Genomic DNA, 18,023 nt, shown 5'->3' with positions numbered 1-18,023 from the left:
CACACACACACACACACACACACACACACACACACACACACACACACACACGAACACACCCACACACATTCACATTCACCCTCTATCATTTTGCCACCCAAAATCAAACCCAACTCACTTACCGTAGTCTCGGCAACAAGGGAAAGTAATGTTTAGCTTGCACACTTCTTGGTAATTGTAGTCGTAACAGAATTCTTTGTTCTTGTGGTTAGAGTACATGTCTACGATAGCCATACCCAGGTTGAAGTTGGGGAAGAGAATGCCAAGGGCATACCTGCTCGTGGCAAAAAAAAAATTGGCAGAGGATATTATGTTTCATTTTTGTGCAAAGGTAAAAAATCCCCTCCCCCCAAAAAAAAATAAAAATAAATAAATTAAAAAATAGTTGAATAGAAATAAGAACCATACCCATTTAGAAATCCCCTGTAAACATATGAATATTAGATATATATTGATACACACACATTGGATACTTATAGCTTACAGAACATCCTCCTTCTCTTCCTCCTTCCTTCCTCACCCCACCCCCTCTTTACAAACCCTCTGTACACAATATTCCCCTCCCGATGCTACTTTCTCCTGTCAAAAAGTGGTGTAGCTTAATCCCCTGCCCCCTTAGTCTACTCTTCTCAATCACCCATGGCAAAAGACTGTTAATTTTAAAAAAGGCATCTTTAATAACAGTTTTCGATAAAGGGGTGGCTGGATAGATTCTATTAATATTGTAAAAAGGGCATATTCCGGATCTTTACGAATGACATACACGGTCAACATTTTGATAATTCTGTGTAAAAAAATCCAAAAGAAAAGCAAACAAACAAACAAACAAACAAACAAACAATCCCACCCCCCTTAAAAAAACAAACAACATACAGCTAAACAACTGTTTGGTGTTTTCGACGAGGCTGATCATTGAATACCAAACTAGCTAAAAGCACAACAGGTACTCAAGAAAGGTTTTAAAAGATTTCCATTGTCAATTAGGAACCGTTTCATTTAATGTCAACATACTATTTTTATGCAGAAAGGGATGGAATGAGTTATACAGCTGCCTGACTTCCTGAGAGTATGTCCGATCCATCGCCACCGCCTTCTTTTTTTCTCATCTCTAACTTGGACATTATTATGTCTTGTTTACCATAACTCCTCTTCGTTGGAAACCCTGTCTGTCAATCTGATCCTCAGTAACTTTCTTAGACACTTGTTCAAGAAATCCTGGATCCTCTTAATGCAAGTCTGAGATGCGTTCCATGTGTCACATCCATACAAAAGGACTGACTGTACATTTCAATTGAAAATCCTCAGCTTTGTTCGAAGAGAGATATCCCTGGTCTTCCAAATCCTATTCAACACTTTCAAAGCCTCAGGGGCCTTTATAAAGAATACGAAAGAAAACAGAATAAATCATACATTGTCCCAGATGACTTTAGAGAGATATTTAAAAAAGAGCAACATGTTGTTGTATGTATGTCGGAAGGATCAATGTGATGAATGCACTGTAGGAGAAAGAATATAACATGGAGCTGGCACAAAACCTAGTGCTTGGAACCGATTATGTATTGTGTGAATGGACTAGGAAGCAAATTTGTTAGTACAGCGTTGAACGCATCTGCTGCACTATATCATAACAGGACCAAATTAGCTGTCAATATCTTCAAATATTTGGTAACCAAAGATGGGAAGTGTCAGGTTTGGCGCGAAGGAGAAGGACCATTGATTGCCAATGAATTCTCTTCTTGTGTAAATAAAAATAACTTCCTGGAGGAGCCTACTGACAATAAATTATGCAACGTTCATTATATAATAATAATAGATAGCATTTGTATGGCGCATATCCCCGCTCAACAGCAGGCTCTATGCGCTTTACACTATATTATTACCCCAGCAGACCATAGAACACTCCGAAACATTCTCAGCTTCCAGGGAAGCATACAGTGCAAGCAGCTGATTAAGCGCTCAAACACTAACAAACTGACAAGATCTTTCGCTGTCTATAGCTGGGTACCCATTTCCACCTGGGTGAAGTGAGGAAAATTCGTGTAAAGTGCCTTTCCCAAGGACACAACGTCGGGCCCTTGACGGGATTCGAACCCACGACCTTAGGGTTGCGAGTCCGAGAGCCTAACCACTAGGCCACCGACGCCACAGTGATGGCTCTACTTATCGGACCACAACACTATCTGGTCAAAAGCAGTCAACGACCTCTGTATCAGACAGAACGAAACTTGAACACAAACACCTTGAAAAAGAACAAACGGAAATGGAAGTGGACAGCACACACAGTGCAATCGGCAAGTCCCCTAAGAATAGTATGGTCTAAGTGCTCAAGGATAATCTTGAACGTCTTTAAGAAAGCAAGACAATATCCCCCCCCCACCCCCCCCCCACCTCCCTGTTTGATTTCTAGACCATTAATTCCTGGTTGAAACAAAAACGGCCCCGTTGTCACAAACGAGCATTGCCTTTGATACACACTGAACAAAACCATCCAGTACAAATTGAACGGCCTTTTGTACGAACTCCATGAGGCAACCCACCCCCCCCCCCCCCAGTCCTGCCCCTGAAGACCAAACCAAGCAACTGATATAATTACTCGGAACAATAATTACTCTTAAAACTATAATGATTAAGCTTTTGTCGATTATTCAAACGCCCAAGCGACCGTTGGCGCTCGCCGAGTGGCGTTGATTAACGTGATTGAAACGCCTAAACGCTGTCATACTGTCACTTAGGCGGTTGAATCACGCAGATTCTGGTAGGACTAAACCACCTTTGTCCAGTAACTTACGTAAGAAAGCTTTTAAAAAAGATCATCGTGCAACATCATATTATATCAATATCAGATATCTGAAATTCAGATACATAGGTACGAGCATAAAGAAATAAACGTTTTTTGCTTCTCCTGAAAAATGTGTCAATTGGCACTTAGGCGGTGGAGTCACGCGGCTAGCGACATAGATTTACCTTAGCGTGTCAGCACCACTCCGTGAACGACTGGTGATGATGACAATGTATGTAAGCAGAGTACTGAATATACCTGTTGAAATAAAGTTGTTGTTTTCCCGGTGAGATTAAAACATTCCTCAGTAATTTGTATGCATGCTTGCATGTGTGTGTGTGTGTGTGTGTGTGTGTGTGTGTGTGTGTGTGTGTGTGTGTGTGTGTGTGTGTGTGTTCATGATAGATAGATAGATAGATAGATAGAGAGAGAGAGAGAGAGAGAGAGAGAGAGAGAGAGAGAGAGAGAGAGAGAGAGAGAGAGAGAGAGAGAGAGAGAGAGAGAGAGAAAGAAAAGGAACATTCGGGGAAGGACAGAACAATATTTGCTAATGCCAGAGTGTAGTATTATGTTCAGGTATTTTTTGTTGGTTAACGAAATAGATATTCAAACAGTAAATGTCATTAAACGCAGTTTCCTCCTCCCTCTCGTCCTCCTCCCCCCTCCTCCTCCTCCTCCTCCTCCTCCTCCTCCTTCTCCTCCTTCTCCTCCTCCCCCTCCTCCTCCCCACCTCCTCCTCCTCCTCCCCCTCCTTCTTCTTCTTCTTCTTCTTCTTCTTCTTCTTCTTCTTCTTCTTCTTCTTCTTCTTCTTCTTCTTCTTCTTCTTCTTCTTCTTCTTCTTCTTCTTCTTCTTCTTCTTCTTCTTCTTCATCTTCGTATAAGTAGTAGATTCACCATTATTATTAAATTTTATTATAGTTTATTTCAAATTACGTTTGACTTACATTCAATGCAAATAAAAAGCTCATAATACGGTCAATCATCATTTCTATCACTATCCAATTCCCCCCCCCTAAAAAAAAATTTTTTTTTAAATGAAAAAGAAAAAAAAAAGTAGTTTATGAAACAGTGATTGCCTGAAGTAACCAAGAGGTGAGCTAGTACTAGATCTAGTATAATACGACCGATAAGCTTAAGAAAAGGAAACAAGAAAACAAAAACAACTCACTCGTAAAGACATGATACATGAGTGTCACCACCAAGCCTGAAGCTGGCGCTTTGAAAAGGAACTGGAGTACGTAAGAGAAGGGGAGCACCGACATGCCGTACGCAACCAAGAGAAGGAAAAAAGGGAAGACGTTCCCATCTCCGATATACGCCTTCTCGTCGAAGGCAAGGAAGACGAAGATGATGAAAACCGAGGGCAGGATGTAATTGATGTAGTCACCGATGAAGTTGGGTAGCCAGTACATGAAAGGGCTCACTCCGCTGACGTTCTGAAGGTGCTTGCTACCCGTCTGTGGAGTATAATTAATTAATACAGTAGTGAATACGTCTATATCTCCATCACAAAATATGCAATACAGCTTTTTGTTCTTACACTTTGACAGAGTTTCACTGTTGTCAGATAGGGCTCTGGGAACGAAGTGAACAAACTATAATCAATAAGTATGATGTATAAGGATATTAGTTAGAAAGTCCAGTCTATTAAATGCATGTACCCGCTATAAAGTGTGAAATCAGGCGCTGGTCAAAATAATGAAATCGAAGATATCGGCATGTTTCTGCCGGTTTGGAAATTTTTATCGAACCTTTGGTTCTTGGCTCAACATCTTTTATGTCTATTTACAAACATTTTTACTGTAAAAGCTTGATTAAAGGCACAAAAAATGTAAATTTTCAGTTTCCAAGAATCCCGAAGTGATGAATATCACCAAACTTTGATTGTCTAAAACAAATATGCAAACTGACGAGGACCCATTTAAAGAGCAATAACTCGATTATATGTAGACCGACTTCGACAAATAATTCATAGAACAATAATTTAACCCAAAAAAAAAATTGTTTAAAACGCAACATTTTGTGTGAGTTTGAGTAAAGAGAAACACACTGAGACAAAAATTCTAAAAAGTGCTAAAAATGTAAGACAGACAGACAGCAACAACAGAGGGAAATAAAGAGGCAGGACCTACCAGTGGCGCTCTCCAACCTCACGCTCAAAATTATGCAACTTCTTAAAAATCAACTGTATTGCTCTATTTCAAACAATCACTATATATATAGAAAACATTATACAAAAATGATATTTTAAAATAACCCCAGAGCAGGTGGAGGCTATTTACAGGTGTTAAACAATTCTCTCCATACAAGCTCACGTACGCCACAGAAATGTTTAATAACACGTTGGCATGTTTCTGGGTCAATTCATTGAGCATCCTGTTTTACATTGAATTTCAAACTGTTCGATAGTTTGTGGATTGTTCCGTATACTGTTTGGCATAGACCCCAAAGGTCGTAACTTAAAGGGGCGCAAGTCTGGGAAATTGTTGTAACCATTCCTTTGTAAATTTTCGGCTTACTAGGTGTTCCCCAAACCTTTCTTGCAACCGTACAGGGGACGTTCTTGACGTGTTGGGTGTGAACCCATCACTTTGGCCCCGCAGGCCTCTTCAGCGTAACATAACACATTCTCCATCCAAATAGTCTCCCAAACTTTCCCAGCACAGTGAGATACCCATCTGTTGTGACTGTCGTTGTTATATCCCTCTTGTCCAGGAAACAGAAAGTGCCGATCACTCTGCTGTAACTGAACGTTTGTTAAGAAGCAAAATTCTGCACCTTCCCAAATTTGATTGAAATATGAAAAGCTTGATATTTCTCGAACACGCCTATTGATTTTCTTCATATTGACAAACTTTTACATCTCTCTAGTTGAATTTTACTTGTTCCAAGCTATATTGAAATTTGTGTATAGGTGATCAAGTGGGCCCTTTTTTTCAGACACTCCGTAGATGCAATTATTGTTCTTACAATAAAACAAGAGAAGCCTGTCATTATGTCGCGAGAGAGAAGGCAAGAGAGAGAAAGTGAGAGAGAAAGAGAGAGAGAGAGAGAGAGAGAGAGAGAGAGAGAGAGAGAGAGAGAGAGAGGGAGGGAGATTTGAGATTTCTAGATCTTATTGATTTGATAGGCCTTTGGCACGCACATTCACACCTTCTAAATTTTGACACGACACATACATAATTTAGTGCTTCACATCAATAATGACATAAATTGGAGACAATACGAGAGAGAGAGAGAGAGGGAGAGAGAGAGAGAGAGAGAGAGAGAGAGAGAGAGAGAGAGAGAGACAGACAGACAGACAGACAGAGAGAGACAGAGACAGAGACAGAGACAGAGAGACACAGAGAGAGACAGACAGACAGACAGACAGACAGACAGACAGACAGACAGACAGACAGACAGACACACACACACACACGAACAATCCAAGGTCTCACCTCCCTCTCTTGAATGAGAGGAAATACGAAGCTGGAGACCAAAAAAGCCATGCCAAAAGTAATGTTCGTGGAAATAGTCACTCCACTTAGAACTGCTGAGTCAGATTTCTGCTTCGATCTGTCCTCCGCTTCCATAGGCATGGGAAAAATACTCGTCTCTATGCTGAGGAAAAAACAGATATGCATGCACTTATAAGAAATCAGTTGAAAATACAATCAAGGGTATCTATCTATCTATCTGTCTATCTGTCTATCTATCTATATATCTATCTATGTATCTGTTTATCTATCTATCTATCTATCTATCTATCTATCTATCTATATATCTGTTTATTTATCTATCTATCTATCGATCTATCTATCTATCGATCTATCTATCTATCTATCTATCTATCTATCTATCTATCTATCTGTTTATCTATCTATCTATCTATCTATCTATCTATCTATCTATCTATCTATCTATCTGTTTATCTATCTATCTATCTATCTATCTATCTATCTACGAGTATTTATCTGTCCCTGCTTTCAGTGCAGTGGGGTAGTTTGTTTAGTGGACTCTTTAAGTAAATCGTGAATCTGTGGGTACGGGGATTCGAGGACCTGCTCAGTCCAACGTTATATCCTCGGGAAAGATAGTTTACAAAACAAGTGTTCCATTTTGCGCGGTCCTGTCGGAAGTAAGCGTTGAATTTGTGGGTCACACCTCTCCAATAACCTTTCAGTGTTGCAAAGACAATTTGGAAACATTGCGTCTTTGCTTTCGCCCCCCCCCCCCCCCAGTTGGCTCTTATCATGCTGGACTTTGGGTTGTTTTTGTGAGTTAAAAAAAAAATTCAGTCGAGTTGGCAAGTTGGGTAGGTTTTACCTCTTGCTTAGCTAGGGCATCTTTGCTTTTTAATAAGACGAGTCTCAACTCGAGAAGATAACATCGATATCAGAACATGTACCGGTAAATAAAAAACACTATAACCCCATCTCCTTGCTGCATCCTACACGTTTTTCTACGTTTCAAAGAGCTTCACATAAAACAAAATATTCATGTTACTTAAATTCCTTTTTATTGTATACGTTTTTATGTCCAAACCGACACTATTTAAATTATTTAAGTTGTGAGATTTGGTCTCGCATGTCAGGACCAGCTTGGGCTGAGAGGGATTCAACCTCTCAGCAGAAGGCTCAATATAGTCAAAGAGTCTACATAACAAGAGGGGCCACTTCTCTCTTTGAGCCAATTAAAAAAGTGTCCTCAAAATTCGGTGGCGCCCTCTTCGCAAATGCGCACCCTTTGCGAACAGAGTTACCCTACTTGAGTTTAAAAAATTAAAGTGAAACTAGCAAGTTTTTGAATAAATTTCGTAAGAAAGTTTTTTTTTAATGGTTACGCTGACCAAAAAAAACCTCTTCCGGATTAAAGGGTGATTGTTTTCTTCGTTTAATTCGACTTTAGAATGAAAGGCGAGTGGTCATTAACATTAAAAAACCCCTAAAACTCCGCACTGAACGAACCCGAACTGCTGATGAACAGCAGTCGATCCTCGTACGCAAGGAGGTGCTATTCCTATTCTTCTTCTGGAAAAACGAAAGAGAGCTTCAAAACAGACTGCAGCGCCATCTGAAGCAAAGAGCAGACTTCCGGCCGACACTTTTTTGGCTGAGAGGACCATCTTGTTATGACTATCTTTGATATAGTACATAAGAATTTCCTCAACATGGGAATCGAATTCGGGTTTTCAGCCTTCAAGGTCGAAGCACCTAATCGCACCACGGAAACTGCTAATCAAACATCAAGTGAAAGAATGAAACCAGTCAAACATGTCCAAGGTGACTACCCGTTGTCAGGAAAAAAAGTGATCATCGTAGACAGATGGTCCGTTTGGACAACCGCTACCCCAGAAGAACGAAGTTATATCAGCTCAGTGTCTAGTTTTGAGGAATTTGAAGTACAACATTTTGAGTTACACAACATGTCAAGCTTTTTCGAATGCGATTCTTTGAATAAATTGATAACAACTCAGAATAATCTGACAAATTTGATAGAGCAGACTGAAATTGGTTTCTGACCTTTTGTTCCTTGTAAATAAAAACTGCCAAAAATGTTAGATATAACTTTGTAATTCTAAGGTAGCGCAAAGTCATTATCCATTTGGAAAATTAAGCAAGGAGAAAAGGCTGGTAGTGGATAGTGGTCGTTTGGACAGGTGATTGTCTTAGACAGACGTCGTTGGACTAGGTTCGAATATATTATACTTCTCTAAGTTTAGACATCTTTAACATAGTATTATCATCTTAGGGACGACTTGAGACACAATGATCTATTTATACAATGTGAATTATTAGGAACCATGCATCACTCTCACACCACACATCTTTCTCTCTCTCTCTCTCTCACCCCCCTCTTCCCCTTCTCTCTCTCCCTATCTCTCTCTTTATCTCTCGATGTCCCTCTCTGCCTCTATCAACCTCCCCCCCCCCGGTTGAGGTTTGTTTATTCACCTGTAGTCGGAGCCCATGATATACTTGACCAGTGCTTGCATCACAGTGACCAGGGCTATTGGTTCTGCGTGCCAGGGACGGTCGTTGAAGAAAGCAGAGACTACACTGGCATTGCTACTGCTGTTATCAGACTCAAAATCAGCGCCAATGATGACCTCTTCACTGAAAGTGGAGATGCCGTTGTCTTTTGCCTCCCGCAGCAGATACTCAGAGAAACTTGGCCACTGGCATAAAAAGTATGGCATACAGTGCAATTACAATAGTTGTAAAAGTCATGCTATTCTAAACAATTGAATGGATTAGAAATTGTCTCATGAAACGGTTCCGGCTATCTTGAATGAAAGTCAAGATATTTGCGATTGAAAGAGTTGAGGTTGCACGGTATCACACACACACAGACACACACACACACACACACACACACACACACACACACACACACACACACATACACACACTCACACACACACACACACACGCACACACTCATACACACAACAAACACATATTATGTAATATATATATTTACTGAGAAATTCGCTGCCAAAGTTTGGTGACTATTGGAGCTTGGGTGCCCTTGAAAGCTGAAAATTTACATTTTTGTCCAACACAGAAATGAATTTAAGTGACGTAAAAGGTATTGAGCTAATAAAAATAATTATTTAAAACAATTGCCAACAACAGGTGAAACATGTTGCTATCTCCTATTCCATCACTTTGACGAGCATCTGATTTTACTATAATACCCAACAATTATCACTGCAAAAATCATACTATCATAAACAATTGGATGGAATAGAGAATATATTTGTTTCACTTGTTGGGAGAAAGAAAAATTTTGATACTCTTACTTTGCCACCATATTGCATCCGTCATCATCATCATCATCATCATCATCATATATATTTTTGGAAATACAACAAGGTCTTAACTGTTTTAATACTTTCTTTATACAATGATGATGATGATGATGATGATGATGATGATGATGATGATGATGATGATGATTTTTTGTTGTTTCCTTAACGGGCCTGTTGGACTCCACGAAAAATTTTTTCGAGCCAGAGCGAGGCTCTTTTTCATTATACTCAAAGGCACCTCCACTCGTCCAAATTACTCCATTCGGATTGTCATTGTTCCTGGACATTCAAACATAATATGTTTGACATCCTCCTTTTCATGGCTGCATCTTCGGTAACGTGGGCTGAGCTCTTCATTCACAAAGTTCTGATACCATCTCAGGCTCCAATGATGGTCCGACCGCAGTCTCACTAGCTCAACTTGGTCCCAGCGACATGTGATATTTTGATGATGATGATGACTATGAAACTGCCGATAACACACACAACTCGACCCCCCCCCCCACTAGAACGAGATAAGGTACCTCCACTCTGTCTACAAGATGAGGTAGATCAGATGTGCTGTTAAATAGACCAACATAGGTCATTGCCAAAGTCTGGGACAGTTGCGTTGGCCAGACTCCATAGCTGTACGGCACGGAAGTTCTTCCGAAATGCGAGAGGTCAAAGATCCTTTCCGTCTCGTCATCATCCCCGGGAAGAGCATTCGAAAAAAAGTTCGCAAGGACAGCGTAGACGATTGGTGTGGTGAGCTGGTGAAAAAAAGAGTATACATTAAAAAAAGATATGTCAAGGACAAAAGCAGCGTTCATTAATCCCACAGGGAGAAATTTAAAGTTGAGGAGGCATCGGTGTGAAATCAGGTGCTCGACAGAAGAATGAAACAGAAGAAACAGGCATTTTCCCGCTCGTTTTGCAATTTTTATCGACTTTTTAATTTCTTAATTCAACACCTTTAATGTCCATTTAAAAACATTTTTATCTGGATCATACTTAAAAGATAGACAAAAGACACACAAACATAGATTGGCAGTTTCCAAGGATTCTCAAGCTTTGAAAGTCACCAAACTTTGGCAACCATTATTTCGCTAATTTTACCCATAAAACCAGGCGACACCACCTTCTTCAATGAGAAATATCACGACATCTATTCCTTATAGAAGAGTATTTGTCCCTTTATGGCAACAAGACAAATGAAGAAGCTTTAAGATGATATCAATAACTCCGCATGCCTAAAAATTGACAAGCGCTTGATGTCACCGCGCCGTGACACACATTTTGTTATTGTTGTTAACGATAGGAGTGGTGTTACAAAGCTCATCTGCACTCACGCATTCACACAACAAGAAAGGACATAATACAATAGGGGACAGGTGTAAACGTCGAAAACATTTTTCTGTCCTTCAGGCACAATATAGAATTTATAAAACATCGAGCTTGTTTTAGAGCAGGGATATGCGTTATACAAATGCGGTTTGTTACAATGTATTATTAATATATTACTACTATCTAGAACAAACGGAGAGGGTGGTTGCAATCATGTCTTTCAGACCAACACATATCTTTGTAGAGAATCGAACTCGTGAACTTTGACAGTCGTCATCTCGCTATTTATATTCATTGAACCAGGCGACCCCCACCTTTTTAAATCAGAAATATCCTGACCTCTATTCCAGATAGAACAGTGTCTGTTATATAATATAATATGTCAACTTCCTGTCACAATACCTCTGGGTTCGGGGGTTCGAGCCTCAGCTCGGTCGGACGTTGTGTCCCTAGGAAAGGCAGTTTACACGAACTTCCCATTTTGCTCGGTCCTTTCGGAGATGGACGATAAACTCGGAGGACTTGCTTCTAAAACAACCTAATTGCGTTGATAGGGATGATAAACCTATACCATTTCACCATTTTTATAATGCCCCAGTACGATTCCTATTTCATTTTCATTCTCATGCTGCTCCTATTCAGACAATTATTGTAAAGAAGAGCAGAAGATCTTTACAATTTCACTTGTCACAATGAATCAGGAGATTGCCAAAATTATGCTCTCTTTGATTTGTTGTTGTTGTTAGTTAGTTTGTTTGTTTGACTGTTTATTTGTTTGATTGAATAAGAAAATCGTATCGAGATAATAATGGCCATTTAGTGCAAGGAAAAAAAAAGACAGGCAAACGGAAAGAACAGAAAGGAAGTAAAGAAGTAGAATCTTTCAGTGTCAACCTCCAACCAACCACTTGCATTTATTCGTACAATTCAATTTAGCATCTAAAACTGACAGTGTCATTGGTGAGCTGTGACGAAGGACACGCATGCGCAAAAATTGTGTGAGAAACGGAAAGTGCTGAGAACACTTCCACTTAGCGCGTGAAAGTGATTTGTAATACTTACAGGATGATCCATATTAAAAAAACCAAACTAACCAAAACAAGACAATTCTATTGGGTAAATATTTCCCTCCACACTAAAGTTTTGGGTTTCAAATTTGAACACAACATTTGGAAGTCTGATATTTATTTTAGACGATTCCACAGAATGGCTTTGCTCTGCATAGCGCGTAAAAAACAACCTATTTTCAGCTATGTCCCCATTTTTGTAGCATGACACACTAGTTCGTATTAGGCCTACCATTAAAAGTCCCAAACAATGCGCGCCATATTGCAGACAACAGTAGTCTAACAGGCCAACAGCCAACAGGAGTCTGCGGGCGGTGTTTCCCCCGTTTCCTTTTTCTGCTGAGATCGTGGTAAAGACAACAAAGGAGCAGAGAGCTTTTTGTATTGAACATTTCCTCACCGCCAACTCATTTCGTACGTTTCGCACAAGGTACGGTAACAATGTTAAAATGCCCTTAATGCCTTCTTTGATGTTGTGGGTGGAAATGGTCCATTAGTTAGGACCTGTAGAAAATCAGAAAAAAAAAATCCCAGACAAAACGACCACTTCAAACCAAACACACAACATTCGCACCACTTTAAAACGTCACCAGGGAGCAGAATTCAAAAGATGAACCCCGTGAGACGTCTGTTCGTAGACGATGTCTACTGCAAGGACTTTCCAATATCTCAACTGTCTGCATTTTTAAGGCAGATCTTCAACTACGACTGTACCATTTTCCTGTTCGAGAAGCTGACATGAATCAGACGATAGCAATGTATTCATGATTCCTCGATCGTCTTGAAACGAGTGAAAATTCCTCTATGACATTTGATTCTTTGGCAAATCTCATATTATTCACATTTCAGGATATGTTAACTCCACAAATGCCTTTTTGGGCATCCTCACCCGCACTCTACTGTCTCTAGAAGAAACATCATACAGTAAGGTGTACAGTGTGTGTACCTTTGAGTACTCATGGTTGGGTGGATCTTTCTGTTTGGCCATCGCTGAACATTACGAGCGACGCGTTAAAATGTGCCCAGTCCATAGGAGGACACAGAGAGCATTAGATCTAGGAATTCCAGAACTATTTTTTTTTCTAAAACTCTGTAAGAGAAAATAAATATTATTGTTTAAATGTTACAAGGATAGAACGATTAGACTTTAAAAAGAAAAGGAAGTGAACCCCCTCCCCCCCCCCCCCAATCATTTCACGATTCTCCTTAAATTACAAGATCTTTTAAATTGATGCATTTTGCGTTTATAGGTGGTTTGTATAAAATCAATTTCCGTTTTCGAAAATATTATGTTTCTTCTTTATGATTTTTTTTTTTGTCAAACAAATTCCTTTTGAATGAATTATAATATAATTATGTTCCAGATTACAGCATTCTAGTGCACATTATGTGCGAAATATTCAGAAAAAAAGTTGCACAGGTTTTTTGAGATCTCTCTGTATTTATGAAATAACATTTCTTTAAAGGATCCATTTTACCCTCAATTGTAGTGGGAAAATATGCTTAAGAGAGACAAATTATTTGATGCAAATTGCTGTGCAAAGTATTGTGACATTAATTCACCCTTTTCACAGATATCTGAAGATAAACTGCGCAACGAATTTTTCCCGCACAAAAATATTTCGCAAACCAATCCAAAGAGTAGATATAAACGATAATAACACGCTCCTTACCTGAAAAATAAATATGAATTTATGTCTCATTGCTATTAGGACTTTCTTGATTAGTAGAGCTTTCAGCTGTGTTATTTTCAGCTCCATGTTCTCCAGTTTGGTGTAGCCACGGTTAAATCCTGACAAATCACAAACATGATTAGAAAGTGTTTAGTGGAAGATAATAAACCTCCAGAAAACATACATTTAACAAAAGACATAATATAATTGTTAAAATAATTGTTCATTTATATTGTGCCTGCGATTTCGAATAATATGTTTGTGGGTGCAAGATTACTAATGTATATGTGTACAGAAGTGTGTAGAACAGAGGATGGCGCGCGCTCTCGTGTGTGTGTGTGTGTGTGTGTGTGTGTGTGTGTGTGTGTGTGTGTGTGTGTACGTGCGGGCATACATTTTCCGATCAGATTTACGATTTTGCCGTCGGTAGAGTTTTTTTTCTTTCACTTTTCCTTGTCTTCTATTTTATTCAAACCACGTTTCAGATTTCTTTGCATTTACATGGCTTCATTCCTTAAAAAAAAAAAAAAAAAAAAAAAAAAAAAAAAAAAAAAGAAGAAAGAAAGAAAGAAAACTACGTCTCATTAACTATGGTGGTTCCTTCTGAAAATGATGGTCTTTTCCCTCCCAGCTTCGGTTGGCACAGACTGGCAGGGTTGAAGCTCACCTCCTGAATGGTGTAGATAGTTTCGATGGGGGTGTTAAGCACTCATATATAAAAATACATCTGCTGTACGGTGGAAAAGGCCATCAGTTTCATACCTTTAATCCGCGCTCATATGACCTTAGCAGTTGCGAGCGCCGTAAAACCTTATACTATACATACATACATACATACATACATACATACCTTTAATCAAGTAGTAACTATTGTCAAGGGTTTAGAGACAAAACAATGCGGCTGGCCCATGGATCGATATTTATTTGCGGTACTACTCGATTCAGGAAAGTCCAGGTTCGAGCCTCGGTTCGTACATTGATTTTTTTCGCCCTCTCCTGCCCACCCCAGCAGTAATGGGTACCTGACTTCGAGTTGGAGAAGTAAAAGCAACGTGGAAAGGAACTGGCCACCCTATCACAATATGCCGAAGGTTCAGGAAGTTGTCTCACTAACAAGGCAATCCCCACCCAATGTCCGGATCGGATGCGGGAACAACTTTACTTTACTCGATCCAGATTACAGGGAAACTTTAAAGCACATTTTCTAAAAACTTCGTTTTCGCACAAAATATGTCAACGTTAACCAGATCTCACAGAGAATTGAAGGCATTTTAAAAGTGTAAAAAAATCTTGATTAGAAATTATTTTTGTACCAAAAATGCAATAAAAAGCACTTCCTCAAAATGCGTCATACGGTATTTTTCACCACGCGCACAGTAAATGTTTCTATCCCGGAAATTTCACGACAATATTTGAACTATTAGGTGGTAGAGATCATTGGGTCGAAGATGTTATCTTTTATTTAGTTAAAGCTGTACGTCACTTTCAACACAATAAAGTAGTATAAGAGCCAAAAATTAGAGATGATACAAAAGAGTAACAAACGCACACAAAAAGGAGAACAGCCAAGGACAATTGATGTTCGATGAGCAAGAGGGAGCAAACCCCACCAGAGCACGCACCAACCACCAACTGTTATCTTTTAAAGATTTATACATCAGATCACCGAGTAGGTATTCTTCAGCTGCCCCCCCACACACACACCCACTGGCCTCCACTCAATAACACACTGACTAGAGACGAGTTAAGTCCTGAAAATTAAACGTTATATTGACGACAGAATCAAGAATGTGTTAAAGTACGTGAACACAAGCTGTGTGAGGTATGTTATGGTATAAAAAGTATGCTCGAATAAATGTTTAGGTACATATATCTAAGAAGCAATAATCTAATCCAAATGTGATATCCATATTAGACATTAGTGAGCCAAAAGGATAAGTGGATAAAGAGACATGATATCCTCGCCCCCTTTCTCGGGCCCCTCCCCTCACCTGGTCCCAAATAACTCAAATTTAAACACGCACTGCCTCGTGTTACAGCCAGAATCAACCAGCACGATAAGATACATCTTTATTGTTCAGATCCTGGCCCATTGGTTTGGTGTTTCATCACACACACACAAACACACACATACATACACACATAGACACACACACATGCATGCACACACAAACATGTACACACATGCAGGCATACAATCACATGCATAAAATAAATGAACGATAATATAAACTCTAATAATATTAAGCTACGAGAGATACATACCGAATGTGATATCGACATCGCTACCTGTAAGAAAAAATTGAAACAATACACATTTAGCTTTAGTTGCTGACACTCACTGAGGGTATCAGCAGGCTGTTTTGAAATAGTAACGGTTCCATTTTGATCGTGGACCAGGGCTCCATTGCTCTTGTTGGATGGTGCAGATTTTGTCCTCATGTGCGCTTTGTTGTCTTCCAAAATTTCACCCTTTTCTCTGGTCCTTTCTAAAGCGACTGACTCTACCAAACGAGTTCCGTCAGGCTCGACGTGGTAATGGTCATCGTGTTTGATCACCGACGGGTCGGCATTGGTATGGGCATTGCAACCGAAAAGAGCGTTGATCCGATTTCTTGTGGAAGTTAAAAAAGAGGTTGGAGTTGAGTCTTCTTCTTCTTCTTCTTCTTCTTCTTTGTCCGATTCGTGATACTCAGGAGCGCTTCCGACTCTGCAAAATTCATGGAGAGAAAGTTAACTGTTTTCACTGTTTACGTTTAAAATATCCAGTTGGTAAGTACACTGTGTGATTTTTGCATCCTTAATATGAAATGACCTTATCTCTACTGTAAAAACTGAGTTACATACTACATATTACTGATACAGATACGATGTGAACTGTGGGAAATGCTTTAGACAATCTAGCCTGTATTTTTTTTCTGTCTGACGATAAACAAATAAGGTGGGAGAAATGTTCGACCCAAATTTTTCAGAACTGTAAAATATTATATTATAATAGATATGATGTGTATATTAATATGTGTGTGTTTGGGGAGGGGTGGGGGTGGGGGCGGGGGGATATCTGTGATTGAGGAAATTAGATTGACATTCCACTCACTTTATGCACACTTCCTCCATTGTGGTAGCCGTCGTCCCGAATCCCTCAATGCCAAGCTGCTCCTTTTGTTCGTCGAGGTCTCTAAAGAGATCTGCGAACTTCTCGGACTGCTGGTCGGGCAGGGTGTACACAACCTGGAGAGAAACGATGCAAATAATAATAGTTTTGTTTTGCTATTTATGTTATGTGTACTGAAAGCTTGTGTTCAATTTTCGTAAGTAGGGGGGGGGGGGATTTTTCGATATGATGACTGGCTCTGGAGCCCATAATCTTTCGCTGTTATGTGTACTGTTGTCTTTGCAGATGCTGAAAACTTCCGTTCAATTTTCGAGTGAGGAGACACGTTTTGCTTAAGCTCAACCAGGTATCATGACTGGCTGTAAAACTCATAACCATTGCTCAAGGAACAAAAGGAGCGTTCAGAAACTTAAGTTGTTTGAGTAAGTTTCAATGCCCACCACCTACATCATCGTCATCATTGCCTTTCTTACCCTGGGTCAGAGTATAGGCCACGAACGAACTCTTTATACTTTTCTCTGTCCTAGGATAATATGCTCTTGACGTTATTCCATGTCTTCCCACTTTTCTGTATATCAATTTCTGTGACTCTTCTCCAGGTTCCATGTGGTCTTCCCCTTGATTTGTTTTTCCCTATAGATTCCAGTCAAATACTATCCTTGTTATGCAACAGCTGCTTGACTACCTGCAAGTATGCCCATTCCACAGCCACCGCCTTCTTCCCATCTAAATTTCGATCATAACTGAGATGGAATCCTGAGGTCCATCCTGCTTTAACGACCACCTGCATCGGACAATCACCTGTACAAACAGTCACTTCCCATTTCCCCTCATGGGATTTTTCAAAAATCATAATGACACAATGCAAGACGTCCACCTGTCTAAGACAACCCTTTTCTCCTCTGCAATTTGTGGCCATCCTATACACGTTCGACCGTGCATTTAGCTTAACAGTTTAAAACGGTTATGAAACCTATACCGTGCCATCCGATACCCTGCTCAGTTTATAATTGAATGCTCAACCAATTCAAAATAGCGACTGTGTCGAAATGACATAATAAAAAGTAACGTAGATTGTGATCTGCTAGGACATGTAGATCTGATAACTGTTTTACATAGATAATGAATAACAACCGTTAGTTTAGACAACTAACAATCAGTACGCAATTCAATCATATCTCATTCTACCGCATCCCCGTTGTGTGTCTGTCCGTCTGTCTGTCTGTCTGTCTGTCTGTCTGTCTGTCTGTCTGTCTGTCTGTCTGTC

The 18,023-nt window shown here is 39.7% G+C and overlaps 1 protein-coding gene across 1 annotated transcript in view; it reads right to left on the bottom strand.

The window, feature by feature from the left end:
- The window catches only part of LOC101850602 (ATP-binding cassette sub-family A member 3), a gene marked incomplete in the record, with an annotated part of 58,191 nt that overhangs the window by 18,295 nt on the left and 21,873 nt on the right, over positions 1 to 18,023 (bottom strand). The window contains 9 exon segments of the mRNA XM_005108837.3: positions 123 to 274; positions 2,965 to 3,037; positions 3,948 to 4,236; positions 6,220 to 6,382; positions 8,716 to 8,939; positions 10,100 to 10,327; positions 13,642 to 13,760; positions 15,984 to 16,351; positions 16,739 to 16,872. Of these exon segments, the coding sequence (XP_005108894.3) occupies positions 123 to 274; positions 2,965 to 3,037; positions 3,948 to 4,236; positions 6,220 to 6,382; positions 8,716 to 8,939; positions 10,100 to 10,327; positions 13,642 to 13,760; positions 15,984 to 16,351; positions 16,739 to 16,872 (1,750 nt within the window).

This window comes from Aplysia californica, unplaced genomic scaffold, assembly GCF_000002075.1.
Source record: "Aplysia californica isolate F4 #8 unplaced genomic scaffold, AplCal3.0 scaffold00725, whole genome shotgun sequence".
In the NCBI taxonomy this organism is placed as follows: Eukaryota; Metazoa; Mollusca; class Gastropoda; order Aplysiida; family Aplysiidae; genus Aplysia; species Aplysia californica.
The sequence above is the reverse complement of the archived record's forward strand: the minus strand, read 5'-3'. Positions and strand labels throughout refer to the sequence as shown.